General features: G+C 33.7%; 2 protein-coding genes across 2 annotated transcripts; one reads left to right on the plus strand and one right to left on the minus strand.

Moving 5' to 3' along the window:
* Window positions 1-1,204: 1,204 nt before the first annotated feature.
* LOC101203114 (calreticulin-3) lies at window positions 1,205-6,865 on the plus strand. Its single transcript, XM_004152104.3, has 14 exons — window positions 1,205-1,445; window positions 1,823-1,930; window positions 2,318-2,510; window positions 3,368-3,626; window positions 3,922-3,978; window positions 4,061-4,108; window positions 4,269-4,355; window positions 4,437-4,494; window positions 4,865-4,932; window positions 5,161-5,256; window positions 5,453-5,509; window positions 5,600-5,686; window positions 6,359-6,388; window positions 6,613-6,865. Exons 1-14 carry the CDS (start codon window positions 1,310-1,312, stop codon window positions 6,622-6,624), a joined length of 1,296 nt encoding a protein of 431 aa, XP_004152152.1. The 5' UTR covers window positions 1,205-1,309; the 3' UTR covers window positions 6,625-6,865.
* A 569-nt stretch (window positions 6,866-7,434) lies between these two features.
* LOC101202877 (putative RNA polymerase II subunit B1 CTD phosphatase RPAP2 homolog) lies at window positions 7,435-13,274 on the minus strand. Its single transcript, XM_031884098.1, has 8 exons — window positions 13,115-13,274; window positions 12,912-12,952; window positions 12,024-12,643; window positions 10,910-11,590; window positions 10,010-10,200; window positions 9,655-9,918; window positions 8,318-8,476; window positions 7,435-7,910 (listed from the first exon to the last, which is right to left on the minus strand). Exons 3-8 carry the CDS (start codon window positions 12,610-12,612, stop codon window positions 7,806-7,808), a joined length of 1,989 nt encoding a protein of 662 aa, XP_031739958.1. The 5' UTR covers window positions 12,613-12,643; window positions 12,912-12,952; window positions 13,115-13,274; the 3' UTR covers window positions 7,435-7,805.
* Between the last annotated feature and the right edge of the window lie 1,717 nt (window positions 13,275-14,991).

The raw sequence follows: 14,991 nt of genomic DNA on the forward strand, positions 1-14,991 counted from the left end.
TTTTCTTAAATGTATTAATTTATTTCATATTTCATTTTAACTATAAAATTTATAATTTGAGTCAATTAAATTTTTAAATTTTTATAAGTCTGGACACTCTCTAATGATTCCATGTAAAAATTATTCATGCACTATTTTGTTTTAAAAAATTTAAATTGATTAATTTAGTAGGTTAAGAGATTAATAGATAGAATGAACGGATAAACTTACTTTTATCTTAAAACATGATTCGTTCTGAGAGTCAATTTTTACTCGACAAAAATTTGGTTGGGCTATATTCCTATCATATAATTTTTGGTCGGTTGTTTTATGAAATCACATAATTAATTACACCTTATTAACTTATGCATAAATGAATGCTATCAATTTTTTCTTTTACTCTATTGTCAAGTTTTCTTTTTAGCTTAGTTACATTAAATAGTTTGGAGGTTTAATGTGAATTTTTTTACTACTTATGAAATTCTATTTTTTATAAAGACTTTCTTTAAGAAAATACAATGGTATAGTTCAAACTATTTTTAAATAATTATTTAATGATGGATATTGGTTAATTTATTCTTAAAATAAGGTGAAATATAAATAAATGGCAGAAAAAAACAGGTTAAAAGTAAAAAATATTGACAAAAATAGGTGATTAAAACGTGAATCTCATCTACGATTTCCACATAGTTGTCATCATGTGTCACCTTGCTTAGGATAGTGAACTTGAGAGCAATCATCATGTTGATGGGATAAAACCACTAATGATTTATTTAAAACATAATTTGTAACAATGGATGAAAATTGTATCGATATAATAAAAACGTCAAGTACTCCTGAATTGCATACTCAACTAATATAAAAGATTATCATTGTGTATTAGTCATAGACGTTGTATCACTATCTATGTTAAATTGTTCTATATTTATAAATAATAAATGTTGATAGATATTACCAGACATATATAATATTATTTATCACTAAACAAACATTGTTTAACACTCTCTTCCAATTTTGGTATCTTTATAAATATTTTTCTAACAATATTATTTAAAAAGTATTTGTAATTAATATGTGAAAAATGTTTTCTTTAATATAGTGGAAGAAAAAAAGAGATTGTTATTTAAAATAGTTGGAATGAAAATTTGGTTAAGATTGATATGATTAGAGAAATTGTAATGAATTAATTGACTATGTAGTATTCAAAGCAACGAACCAAAAAACTATGAATTTTATTTGTTCTATTTAACTTCCCATCTTTCTTCTTCTTCTTCTTCCTCCTCTGTACATCACCTTTTGCTCTATTGACTTCCTTGACTCGCTTTCACAAATGGAGGAGTTTACTCCCAATCCCAATCTCCACTTTCTTCCTTCCGTCAAGCTTTTCATTTCACTTCTGCTCATCAATTCCGTCTTCACTTTCCACTCTGCTCTCTCTGAAATTTTCTTCGAAGAGAGATTCGAAGGTAAAATTTACAATCTCTCCTCTTCTCTTTTTCTTCTTCTTTGTTTTCTTTTTCCTTTTTTTTCTCGGAGTGACTTTAGTTAAATGTACGGTGTACGATCCGCTTTTCGGAGATGGATGTTCGCACTGGCCGATTTAGGTTTTTTTATTATTTTGTTGTTGTTGTTATGTTTTGGAAATGGACTTTCTGATTTTGATGGTTTTGTTTGTGCCTGTTTTTAGAATGTAGTCCGTTTTTGTATTGCGTTTCTTTGCCACTTTTGGATGTAATTGAATGCTGTATTTTTGGAAACTTGAAGGACGTTTAAGGTTTGTAATCTGGATTTAAATACGTAATGGTTTTTTTTTTTTTCTTTCTTTTTTTTCCTGTGGGGGTAGATGGATGGAAGAGCCGTTGGGTCTTATCTGACTGGAAAAGAAGTGAAGGGAAAGCTGGGACTTTTAAGCACACAGGCGGAAAATGGGCTGGAGATCCAGATGACAAAGGTATTTATTATGGGTTACTTTGTTATCAATAGCTGATCATTTGATACGTGATGAGATTTTTATGATTCTCTTTCTTTCTTTTTTTTTTTTTTTAAAAAGGTCAGGTGTATATTTCTAGCTTAGGCCCAATTATACTAAGTTACTAACTTGTAGGTTTTTTCTTTGGAAACTGATTTTAAAATTGTTCTTCAAGCTATGGTATTTTCTTGGTTAAATTGGTCTGTGTATTTGGAACACACCATTTGAATATATGTTCAAAATTTATAGGGGGAAGAATGAAAGAGGTGAAAGTTTTGTTTGGAAAAGAGGTTTCAAAGTTCAAGACCAAAATGGCATTTTTACCTATATTCAGATTTTAAGCAGAGGCTGATGATGATTGGTTTGCAGGCATTCAGACTTACAATGATGCTAAGCATTTTGCCATATCTGCAAAGATACCGGAGTTCACCAATGAGAACAGAACTCTAGTGGTCCAGTATTCTATAAAATTCGAACAGGAGATTGAATGTGGTGGCGGGTACCTTAAGCTTCATTCTGGTTATGTCAATCAGAAGAAATATGGTGGCGATACCCCTTACAGGTCTGGTTATATCTCTTTCTTTGTCACTAACTTGAATGAGTAACACCTCTTGATGCTTAATGTTGTAATTGTTGGAATTGTTAGTTTTGTTAAAGAACACATGCATGCATGGTAATCAAGCAATCCTTAAACAGAGAATGAGTTGGCAAATCGAAAGTAGGAAAATGGAAATTCAAAGAATGCTTGGAGTCTTTACTTTTAACCCACTCTCTTCCCTTCCTCTTTTTTTGCCTAGCAATCGAAGCTTCTTCTGCCTTCTTCCGTTGTCCTCAATGAAATCCTTAAGGATTATGTTATTTGGTTGGTGAAAACCTCAAACAAAGGGGGCTTTGTTCCAGAAGTGGACAAGCTAAACCTAAATGATAGGAAAACCTGCCGCGTTACATTCCTGATGGAGTAAATTCAGGTTTGGAAGGCCGTTCTAGCTATCATTTCAAGTTTTCTTATCATATCTTCACCCCAACCCCAACTGTGATTACCTCAATACCAGACATCTCTTACCTTAGAAGCAATAAATGAGAGTACAGACATTCAATGCCATTGACATCAACCACCAAAACAAACGACTTTTCTTTGCTTTCTACAAATATAATCTCAGTGGAACCGACTCTTGCCTTTTGAGGTGATTTTCCATGGCGACTGAGTCAAGTTCTCTTAGTTCTTTGAGAGCTCATTTATGCAAGATGCATGCCAAAACTTATTATAAAAATCTAACATGTTTTTGCCTGTAGAGTTTCATCTGTTTCTTTTTTCTATTTTGTGAACTCTAAATGGTCTTTAAGTTGTCTGTATAAAAACGTATTATAAAAAATTAACAACAAATGAAAACATCTTATTCTAGACCTTCTTTTTTGCAGTATGATGTTTGGGCCAGATTTATGTGGTACGCAGACGAAAAAACTCCATGCGATACTTTCTTACCAGGGGCAGAATTATCCCATAAAGAAGGATTTGCAATGTGAAACAGACAAGTTAACTCACTTCTACACATTCATTCTTAGGCCTGATGCTAGTTACAGTATACTTGTTGATAATCGAGAACGAGATTCTGGAAGCATGTACAGTGATTGGGACATCCTGCCACCTAGGAAAATCAAAGATGTTAAGGCGAAAAAGGTGCTCTTTGGAGACTGTAATTTTAAATATATATACTATTAGGTGGGATTTATGAGTAGTTATTATAAATATGATCCTATAATGTGGAAAAAAATAAGGTCTTATTCTGGTTCAACATTATCTGCCTGAACCATGGAAGTCCTCGTATAAGTTGTATGTATTAGATTATACCTACAACTTGCTTCTTTGTTCCACCTTTTGGTTTTAAAATTTCATAGTTTATTATCTGAGATCTGCCGAATAGTTTTCTTGCAAATATGCATTTTACAGTTCTAAAATTCCCAATACCTTACAGCCTGCTGACTGGGATGACAGAGAATACATTGAAGATCCTAATGATGCTAAACCGGAGGTATTTAGCAACACATTTACCTGATGGTAGCAGATTGCTGTATTTCATTGCTTTCAATAAATTTTTTCATTCTTTTATTTAGGGATATGATTCAATTCCATCCGAGATTCCTGATCCAAAGGCTAAAGAGGTTTGTTGATAATTTTGCATACATAATGTAGTCTCATGAAGTCTTCATACTTCCCTAATTGCTTACGGGATTTAGTATTTACAAATTTTGTTGGAAAATTTTTTCTATGTAAGTTATTTGCTCTTTTGATGTACTTGATCTCTTTGATATTTCTAAATAGCCTGATACGTGGGACGAGGATGAGGATGGCATATGGAAGGCTCCCAAGGTTCCAAATCCAGCATACAAGGGACCGTGGAAGCGTAAGGTGACTAAAGTGCTTTCCTATATATGCTCACTGTAATGTGTTCTGTACAAGTTCTCATTTATCTTATGGCATGCTATACAGAAAATCAAGAACCCCAATTACAAGGGAAAATGGAAGGCTACATGGATTGATAATCCAGGTATGTTTCTTGTCAGCTGGTCAGATAGAGACAGATGAAGCAATTTGTGACAAAAGAAGTGCCTTAGCGTTCATGTGGAAGCTTAATGAATGTATTTTTAGGCTTTTCTATTGCTTGCTTGAAAATGGACCTGTCTATTTCAATGTTTCAGATAACTGGTAAAACAGTAAAACAGTTACTAGTGGTACATAATCATGACCTCATAGTCTCTCCGGGTTGTTTCTTTGGGGCTATTATTTTATTCAATTGTTAGAGTTCTGTTTTAAGAACGATCTTATATGCTAGCCAAGTTTACAATTTTTTTTCTCATTAAAAAACATCCATATTAATATATATGTTTTTTCTTCATTTTGCTGTTTTATTTATCCAGAGTTTGAGGACGATCCTAATCTTTACGTGCTAAAACCAATAAAGTATGTGGGCATTGAAGTTTGGCAGGTAGATATCATGATTTGTTTTTGTTTCCCTTTCCAAAAGTTTATTAATTCGGAGTAAAATTGAAAATTAATCCCGTTGTCGTGTTTGGTTAATTGTTGTTATTTCAGATTTGTCAGCGGATTTGTTCTGTATTCTAGTTGAAGTTTAATACTGACCCAACTAACTGATCTTTTTAACTATGTTGCGTAGTATCTGCTTAGCGTCTGATGACGAATTAATATTTTGCAGGTAAAAGCTGGATCAGTTTTTGACAACATTTTGATATGCGATGACCCCCAATATGCAAAGGAAGTTGTTGATGATACGTTTGCTAGGATTAAGGAGGTATATATTTCATTTACTGGAAATTTCTTTTTGGACAGTCTCAAGTAGGAGGAGTCTTTAAATTTGATTTATTGACGAGTTGTCAGAATCAAAATGTGAAAAAGAAAATCTACGAGGAGGAAGAAGAGAGAAAAATAAAAGAACAGTAGTTGTGATTGAATGACGAGTTGTCAATTCAATGTGTTCACAATTTCAGGCTGAAAAGGAAGCTTTTGAGGAAGCAGAAAAAGAAAGGAAGGCTAGGGAAGAAAAGGTGAGAAGTCTTGCTGGTTTCATTGCACGATGACATAACACAACATGAATTCTTAATTTCTTCAATTTAATATACATCGAGCCAATATAGGAGGCTCAAAGGGCTCGAGAGGAAGGTGAAAAGAGAAGAAGGGAGCGAGACTATCGTCATAGAGATAGGCGGCGGCATTATCGAAGGGTATATCTCTAGCTGAACATTTCTCATCTATAATTTATCATCTACATTACCCTTCTTACCCCTTTTGAGATTTACAGCCACCGAAGAGGTGGAGTGATTTATTATATCGGCTTTCTGAAAGTATTTAATCTTTTCACTATGTCTTTCTTCTAATAGGCAAGAATTTGTTAGCTTTATACCTGATTAGTTTTCCTTCATTTTTTTGGGTGATAAGTTTTTCTTGCCTGCTTAGGTAAACAATAAACCAAACTTTCCATAGGTAATATGTATTGGATGACGTGGGATCCTTTTCCTTGTTTCAAAGTTCTTGCAATTCATTTTAAACCGAATTTAGTGATCATAGAGCTGCTAATAAACCCATTAGTGTATTTAGTTTTTTCATAGAAGGGGTCTTTGGAGTCCAACTTAGTTACTATAATCAATTGCTTTTACCATGTGTTGGTTATATCAGTATGTATTGAGAGCACAAACTACTTTAAGCTGATGATTGGTTATAAAAGTTCATGTTTGGGATGCGGACCATTTAGGAAATAGTAAAATCTTGTAATAAAGAGGAAAAGTGAAGATAAGTATAAATTAGCAAATACTCTTAACAGAGAGATTTGATTGTTTCAGTTTAGCGCACACATGCAATCGAACAGTTTAGTCTAATCTTGAAATTTGGATTTGCAGGATCGACATGACATCGATGACTACTACCATGTAAGTTGCCCCTCCCAACTATTGACAAAAACATTAAGATTTAAATTATAATGGTCTTAGAAATATGAAGTAACCTCTCACTTCTGGCATGAATGAGAAATGATTCAGTATATGAAAACATTGAAAAATATTAAATTCCAGGATCAATTTATGAAAACTAATTTAGTTAGTCGTCTATGGAATTTACAAGAAAGAAGTAGCTGAATAAGTGATTGGTGTTGCAGGATGAGCTATGAGGGTGGTGGTTAGGCAGTCCAAGTAGCTCCAGTTGGTCCAAAGGACATTGTGATTCTGCTGTGAGACATAATTTACAAACTACTTGGCCTTCCCATTGAAATATTTGTTGTATTGAAACTGTGCGCATTTATGGGGAGCTTTGTAGTTTTCTTTCCACTTTGTATTTCTTGTCTTTGAATTTTGCAAATCCATCATATGGACTGATATTGATTATTAATAATTTCACTCATAATTATTTCACCCCTCTCCTCTTCCTTAAGTTTAGGGCAAATTGTAGAAACTACTTCTAAAATACGATATGATAGTAGTTGCAATTGTTTTCAAATGAAATTGGACTTTTTAAGCTTACAACTATTGTAAAAATTTGACTTATAAATGGTAAATGTTGAATTAATTTTTTTTAATAAGATTGAGAGCTTAATTTTAAGAGTATGAATGTAATTACAAATTAGCTTTTTAAACATTTTATAAGCAAAGAAAACTTTTTATAGAAATTGTTGATGTTTTGTTTTTAAAATGTATTTCTAACTTTCAAACCTTTGCAGCAATTAGTCTTCTACCATTACAATATGAAGAATTTAAAAATGAAAGATTAGCAGAAACAAACCAAGTACTTGGACTTGATCGACATTGAAATTAGCCTTGGGGGGAAAATGATATTAATTTGACTTACAAACCTAAATGACACCTCGATCGGAGATGGACTTAAGAAGGGCTATGGCACGGTGCCACGAAAATTTTACTTTGAAACGTTTGTTTTCGGTTTTTAGCTTTTTTTATCAAATTCTTTGGCAAATTGCAAATGAAAATTCTACTCCAAAATTTTTTTGGCATCTTTAAGCATAATAATGACTATTTTAACACTAAAGACATAAAAAGAGCCTAACTATGTTGTTTAGAACTAAATTGTTCCAAAATAACTTAATACAAAATCACCTCAAATGGCACAACAGCCACCACACCTGTTTATAAGCAATTCTTAAGAAAATGTTTACCTAGTCTGGAATGATCAATTCTCCCAACAAGAAATACCAAGAGAATCTAAATGTAGAAACAGCATGTGGTGTGTATGATTACCGACTATTATGTACTGTGAATCGAATTTGCCAGGAACTTGACATCAATTTGAACCGTTCGCAAGTGTGATGATAATTGTGTTGGAGATTTTTGTTCTAATCTTTTAGGCATCATTCTCATCTGAAAGTTGAGCTGTTCGACCAAGAGGTAATATATGATCTCTCATAATCTCGTATTCGTCAGATCGTATCTGAGCACGATCAAGTACCTATGTGCGTGAGAGTGAGAGCAGGATGTTAAAGAATACCCCAATTTAAGAATTAAGGAATACGGCATTTCATCAAAAATTCTGTCTGAAGTTATAGTTAGTTATAATGTACAAATACTCTTCGTGATCAATTACTTACACTGCGCGACAGAGCATGACATGAACTTTAGAGGTTCTCATTAAACTATATAATAGCATATTTCCGAAAACTAAACAATATAGAGGTACAAATTTCAAATTCTGAATTGAAAGGGGAAAATCTATCATTATGTCCTCAAAAACAAAAATTGGTATATATTTAACGGTAATGATGTTTATTGCTTTCTTAATTCTTATACTTGAACACTATGATCAAAACAAATCATTCATTTCTAAGCAAAAGGGAAGAGATCTATAGGGAGCCAAACCTTATGATACAGATTTCTACTACTTGACATGTGGGAGGCAAGTGAAGGAATCCGGGAAACAGATAAAGCTTCTATAAATAAGAGAACGATTACTTGCCACTGCTTCATTCTGAATGCTGGAAGAGCATCAAGGAAAGTCATGGTGTCTAACAAGTGCGCCTGCACAAGAACATGAATCGATGTCACTCATAAGGCAAAGTTGGATTAACAGTATGGTATTCTTCTCTGATGTGGTATAGACCTTCCAAAATCATGAGAATGCCTTTTAAATTTCAAATTCCATACAGAATTCCGACCCGTCTTCAATAGTAACATTAGAATAGAAACCACAAGCTAAAAAACTGAGTTTAAACAGGGGTTAGAGGTCCATACATCCAAGAATCCTCCCACAAATCCTCCCCTCCCCCCATCACAAACTTTAAATTTACAGTGCCTTGTTTTAGAAGATACCAGCACCTGCCCTAAAAATAAAGCAGAGAAAGTACACAGCCAGTTCCCTGTGAGTCAATCTAAAATCATCAACTTTCTAATCTCCTTATGCCATGGAAAGCACAAAAGTCGATCACCGCAACCATTTCCGAAGTACAGCAAGGTTTATAGCTTTAAGCCTTTAAAGTTCCAAATAACCTGAATCTTCAAGATCATCGCTGGTTAAATTACTGGCTGAAGGTAAGAAAATGCGCTCTTTCATTTGCTACAGCAATCGCCCAAAGGCAATCTTGTACGGAAGTCTCTCCTAGTTAAAACCACTTAAATGTGCACTTACGAGAAAGCCAGCAATAGACAATATTATATTGGAGGCTTTCCGTTAGTAGCTAGCCTACCGGTGTCCTAATAAAAAAATTTACCTCCTTCCATTTTTATGGGTGGGGTCAGCCTTTTGGTCATATCAAACAGACAGTTTCATTGGCACTCACATGTGCTTTCTTCTGGATTATTTGGGGTGGTTCCTTTTAGGGACTCTTTCTCCACTTTTGATTGTTTAAGGGACTTCGTTTTATCTACTGTGTTTTTTAGGTGCAAATCTAAGCAATCCTTTTACCTGTCATAGCTTATCTTTCTTAATTAATCACCTATTGTTGCAGGGGGTTTTCCTCTTACTCCGTCAATCAATTAAATGTTTCTACTTCCTTTTCAACAAGGAAAAATTAAATAAGACCCACTGCCCAGGGAAATGGTACCATGTACCAGAGATACTAAATATATACCAACACAAAATAAATAAAAACAAAAATAAGCTCTGCATATATGCAAACTAATGTAAGTTCTCAATTATCAGTTATCACCAGCAAAAGTTATTGAGAGGAAAAAACAATGTCATAAATGTTCATCATTACCATCCCATTCTCCAAACGTGATATTGGGGTTGATAGATTAAGTTCAGAAGCAAGTCCAGGTATTGCCCGTGTTAGACATCCAGCAAGTGTTTGCTTGATTTCAGAAGATCGGCCATCAGCAGAGACAATTTTACTTGGATACTCCTTCCCATCAATATATAGAAATTCCTCATGGAACTTATCATCTTTTCCATAAATGTAGGCCAGGGAAGATGAGGTTACCCATGCAAAGATTGCCATCCACATGGTTGCAAAAGAAGATAACTGGAAAAAAGGTAAACGTGGTGGGAAAAAGGATATATTTAGGTTCCAAACAGAAGGTGCGTCCGTCCAAAAAAAAAGAGAAGGAGCTTACAGTTAGGCTGAAACCCTCTGGAGGCGCATCATACCAAGAGTCACTGGGATCAAACAGATCGGAACGTAATACCCCAAGTTTGTTTGACTTCTCTGAAAATGAATGTGGTTCTGATGCATTGACAGGATCAGTAGATGCTTCTTCGTTTGCGTCACTTGGATGTGGCAATATAATAATTCCAGCTTCAGACACTGAATATTACAAACAACCGAACACAAAGAAAAATTATATGAAGTCTCTTCCAGAGAGATATAACAAAGAAATTTTTTTAAATTTTATAACCACTAAAGCCACTTTCTGTGTTTTGGAAGGATGAGGTTTCATGGTTTTAAGGGGCAAAAAATGCAGAGAAGGCAACGGTATATATTTGCTAATAACCAATGAAAACACAGAAAAAAAAAAATCTGAATGGCTTATAAAACAAAATAGGGAAAACTAGAACTACTTTCAGCAGAACTCATGGTTCTGATGCATTGACAGGATCAGTAGATGCTTCTTCGTTTGCGTCACTTGGATGTGGCAATATAATAATTCCAGCTTCAGACACTGAATATTACAAACAACCGAACACAAAGAAAAATTATATGAAGTCTCTTCCAGAGAGATATAACAAAGAAATTTTTTTAAATTTTATAACCACTAAAGCCACTTTCTGTGTTTTGGAAGGATGAGGTTTCATGGTTTTAAGGGGCAAAAAATGCAGAGAAGGCAACGGTATATATTTGCTAATAACCAATGAAAACACAGAAAAAAAAAAATCTGAATGGCTTATAAAACAAAATAGGGAAAACTAGAACTACTTTCAGCAGAACTCATCTTATGGCCAGCGCCAGACAAATAATATAATCTTATAGCATGTACAATAACTAACCCCAATCCATCATGCATAGAGTAGATTACCTGCATCAGAGACCTCACTTTGCCCAGAAGTAATTGCTTCGGCTGCCTGGCTCAGTGCCATTGCACAGGCTTCAGCAGATTCAACCCGTAGTATGTCCTCATTATCATTGTCGAAATTTACCAAATTGCTTGTGGTTCTGGAACATTCCTTTGTCTTCCCCATTTCTCCGACCTCTGGAAGGTTCATAATACTGGCGTCATCAGTCTTTTCATCTGCCCAAGTTACAGAGCGACACAGGTTTTTCTTGCCAGGTTTTTTAAGGGAGGATTTTAACTCAGTTCCACTAAGATCATTGAATCCACCTCTTGGTTCTTCTGTCATTAAATTGAAATTAGTGCTGCGGTTCTTTGAAGTTGAAGGAGCATCAGACAAATTATCAGTGCTTTCTTTGGTGGCTGATACTTTAGTTCTTTCTTTGGATCCTCTTGCCTTCCGTCCAACACTGTTTTTTGGGGGAGCTGGAGCATGTGGGGTTTCCAAAATGGCAAATTGGTCATTTGATTCTTTACCACAGAATTCTCCTGTTTGATTCTTTGAATTAGTATCAAGAGCCATCTCTTTCAAACCAGATGATATCTTTGAAACACTATACTCTTCATCTGTGATTATAGTACTTGTGATGGAGAAGTCGCTGAAGAAATCCTTTCCACCACCCAATGGCTTAATTTTAGCTTTAGAACCTAAGACAGTGCACCAAAACTCAATTAAACTAACAGCCAACAGGAGCAAATAAATACACTGTTTCAAACTTTCACTTTCTTTTTTCTTAGGTATTCTAAGAATGCTTTTTTTCTCTTCAACTTTTCTCATAGGGACACCCCAATAGTGCATTTGATTCGATATGAATCAAATTCAACAATCAAACACAGCAAGTTGCAGGCATAGTAGACAATGTTGAACACCAAACTTTTAGCATTAGACCCTATGACAGCGTACTTCACTTTAACCACTAATGCAAATAAATCTATAATACCCTTCTTCATTCGTCTAAGAGCTTTTTTCCTTTTGCTAGGAAGATCTTTTGAATGCATAATCTTCTCCAATATGGAATTCAACAACCAAACACAATAAAACTTCTGCATACGGAGAAAAAAAGTTGAAAAAGAAAGTTACCATCCTTGGATTCTTTCCCATCCTTGCTGTGCAAAGTCATGACCTTATGATCTCTGTGCGGCACATAACCTTCAATTGCATTTGATGGACCCATCCACTCTTCAATGGGAACTTCTCCAATATTGCTTTCTATTTTCTCCTGAATTTCAAGTCCCGAATCACAATTATTCCCCATATTTTCCTTAGAATCCAAACTCATATTCTCAAACAGCTTAAGAATTTCTTTAAGTTTATCTGGGTTCATAACCGAACATCTCTCATCTTGCAATCTCCCAGAAAAGGCACGGCTGTTAATGAGGCAAGCGGAAGAGCAGTACTTATATGTCTCTTCTAAATCATACACCTTATGTTCTTTCAATGAAATTCTGTACCGGCCTCTCCTAGTGTTATCAGATGGCAAATTAGAATGGCATAATGGATATCCACAGAGGTCTGCAATAGACCGCTCAGTCACCACATCTTCGTAGTCACTCCGAGACATCAGAGACCCAGCTGCAAATAGCTGATTCTCATTTTTAATGCCCTCATAAAGTGCAAGTTGCAATTTATATACTGTATCTTTAATCAAAACAGATTGATTCTTTGCCATTGAGAAAATCCCTCAATATCACTTCACTTTCCTGTACGTGAAATGAAAATTTAACATGCATCAGTGCTGGATAAACCTTAAACGTCTCAACATTATATAAAACAGTCGAACAACAAAGATAAGCACCATTAACAAATGAGCTAATTTCTATCCACGTAGCTCTGTTCCATTTAAACTAGAAAAGAAAACACATATATATACTCTCATACAACTCCATGAACTTGTAATTTGTATGTTACAACATACACAGAATTCCAAGAGCGTATTCAGAACATCTAAGACAAAGCACCAAAACAAACCTACAAGTTCTTTACTCGAATCGTTCGAGCAGACCGATAATCTGCACCGAGACAAGAAGGAAATGACGTAAGTAACAGCAGAAGTTGATAATAAAGACTTCGCATATGGCGGCTCAAGAGAAAAACGTGCCAGTGAAATTCAGAGAAATTTCAACAGAGCGAGAGAGAGAAAAAAACAGGACTCGGAAGATGAGCCATCAAACCTAGTGTAAATGGATGCTGGCAGTGAACGGACTTTACACCAAGGGAACAGCCGCCGTGCCGATCGCCGCTCGCCGCGGGAGAATACAACGACGCGAAATCGTGAGGAGAGGGAAAAGTTGGAAAAATGTTTCTAAAATTTTGCAGTTCGGTTCGAGGGTTTCATATTACTTCCAATAGATTTAGTTTTGAATTTCAAACGCACACCTACGTCTTGACCCAAAAAAATAGCAAATTTAAAAGTTAATTTCTAATAGTCGTGTCTGCTATTGCAAAATAGATGTCTCGAATATTCTTTTACGATATAAAAAATTGTATAGTTATAAATTTAGCAATTAAATTCAAATTAATTAAGTATATAACATAATTTTTAAAAAAATGTAAATATAGCAAAATTTATCAAATTCTATCAATGATATAAGTCTATAACTGATAGACCATGTTGCAAATATTAGTCTATCACTTATATACCATATGAAGTCTATCCGTCATATAAATCTATCAGCCATATAAGTTTATCAGTCATATAAGTCTATTAATGATAGTTTTGCTATATTTACAATTTTTTTAAAATGTTGTTATATCTTTAATTATTATTGCTAAAATAGTCCTTCATTGCAATTTTTCAAAAAAAATTTGTATCATAACCGTTTTTTCATATTTTGAATAATTTTTTTAAAATATAATTTTGTCTGTACGGAATGAATTCAAATTTTGAGTTAATTAATGAGGAAATACCTATAATCATAATCATAGTAATTAACAATAACTTAGAAGATGTATATCCATTAATCAAAGTTGATCTTTTAGAAAATTAGCATCCAACATCGATTAATCAATTTTCTATATATAAAAGGGTCGATCATACTCTTGGTTTTTTTTCTCTCTTTTTGTTTAGGTATCAATCAAAAGTACATAAATCCATTATAACACAATAGACAAAAAGAATTAGATAGTTGAAAGTCATTTGAGAGTCTCGATTAAATGGAGATGGTTGGAATAAAAAGAGTCCGTAAATGAATATCAAGAGTAGGAGTGTTCAAATAAACTCGACTACCTAACTCAAACCGTAAAGATTGAGTTGAGTTAGTTTTTTATTTATGATTGAGTTGAATTGAATTTTTTATCTGTTTTTTCAGATTGGGTTTGGTTCAAGTTACATTTTCAATATATATATATATATATAATAACATATTGTGTTTATTTGGATTGCCAAATTGACGGACCAACAAAGTTTTCCCAACTCAACTCATTTACCTCCCTAATTGAGAGGCTGGAGTGGCTAGTGGGATCAATTGACTTAGTTTTGTTGGCGACTTTGTGACCCCTACAATAAACTAGCAATCAATACTAAATTTAAATTTATTGATACTTGAGAATAAGGAACTAAAATTAAACATTTGAGAGTACAAATACTAAAATTAAACATATTACACGGTACAAAGATTACAATAGCATTTTAGCTTTAAAAATATTAAATTTTACTATCTAAAGTTTCAACCGTATTTAATAAGTTCAAACTCTTAATTTTGTGTCTCTAAGACCTTAAATCTTATCGAACAGTTTTAAAAATTTATAACGGAATAAATGCAAATTTCAAAATGCAATAATTACTTATAATTTAACATATCTAAGAATGTTTTATTATTGTCTACAAAAATATTTTTTATATATAATTAGTTTCACATCATATTATTCATATATATATAGACCCTCTACCTTTATGTTTTTGTTAGCTTGTAATATTTCTTAGTGCACTAACGGTAAGAAAAGATAAATTAAATCTCTCACATTTAAGATGATAGATCATGTCAATTACCTTAGTGTGTTTTATTGTTAGTTTCGAATCATTACAAATTACAACTATAAATTCTTATGA

This window comes from Cucumis sativus, chromosome 4 (assembly GCF_000004075.3).
Source record: "Cucumis sativus cultivar 9930 chromosome 4, Cucumber_9930_V3, whole genome shotgun sequence".
NCBI lineage: Eukaryota > Viridiplantae > Streptophyta > Magnoliopsida > Cucurbitales > Cucurbitaceae > Cucumis > Cucumis sativus.

Excerpts from the sequence above, each read along its gene's own strand:
- LOC101203114 (XM_004152104.3), top strand. The coding sequence starts at position 1,310 with ATGGAGGAGTTTACTCCCAATCCCAATCTCCACTTTCTTCCTTCCGTC. Across the intron at positions 4,933-5,160 it reads TGGGCATTGAAGTTTGGCAG|GTAAAAGCTGGATCAGTTTT; the intron begins GTAGATATCATG and ends AATATTTTGCAG. Across the intron at positions 5,510-5,599 it reads GGAAGGCTAGGGAAGAAAAG|GAGGCTCAAAGGGCTCGAGA; the intron begins GTGAGAAGTCTT and ends GAGCCAATATAG.
- LOC101202877 (XM_031884098.1), bottom strand. The coding sequence starts at position 12,612 with ATGGCAAAGAATCAATCTGTTTTGATTAAAGATACAGTATATAAATTG. Across the intron at positions 11,591-12,023 it reads TGGGAAAGAATCCAAGGATG|GTTCTAAAGCTAAAATTAAG; the intron begins GTAACTTTCTTT and ends GCACTGTCTTAG. Across the intron at positions 9,919-10,009 it reads CAGAGGGTTTCAGCCTAACT|TTATCTTCTTTTGCAACCAT; the intron begins GTAAGCTCCTTC and ends CCTTTTTTCCAG.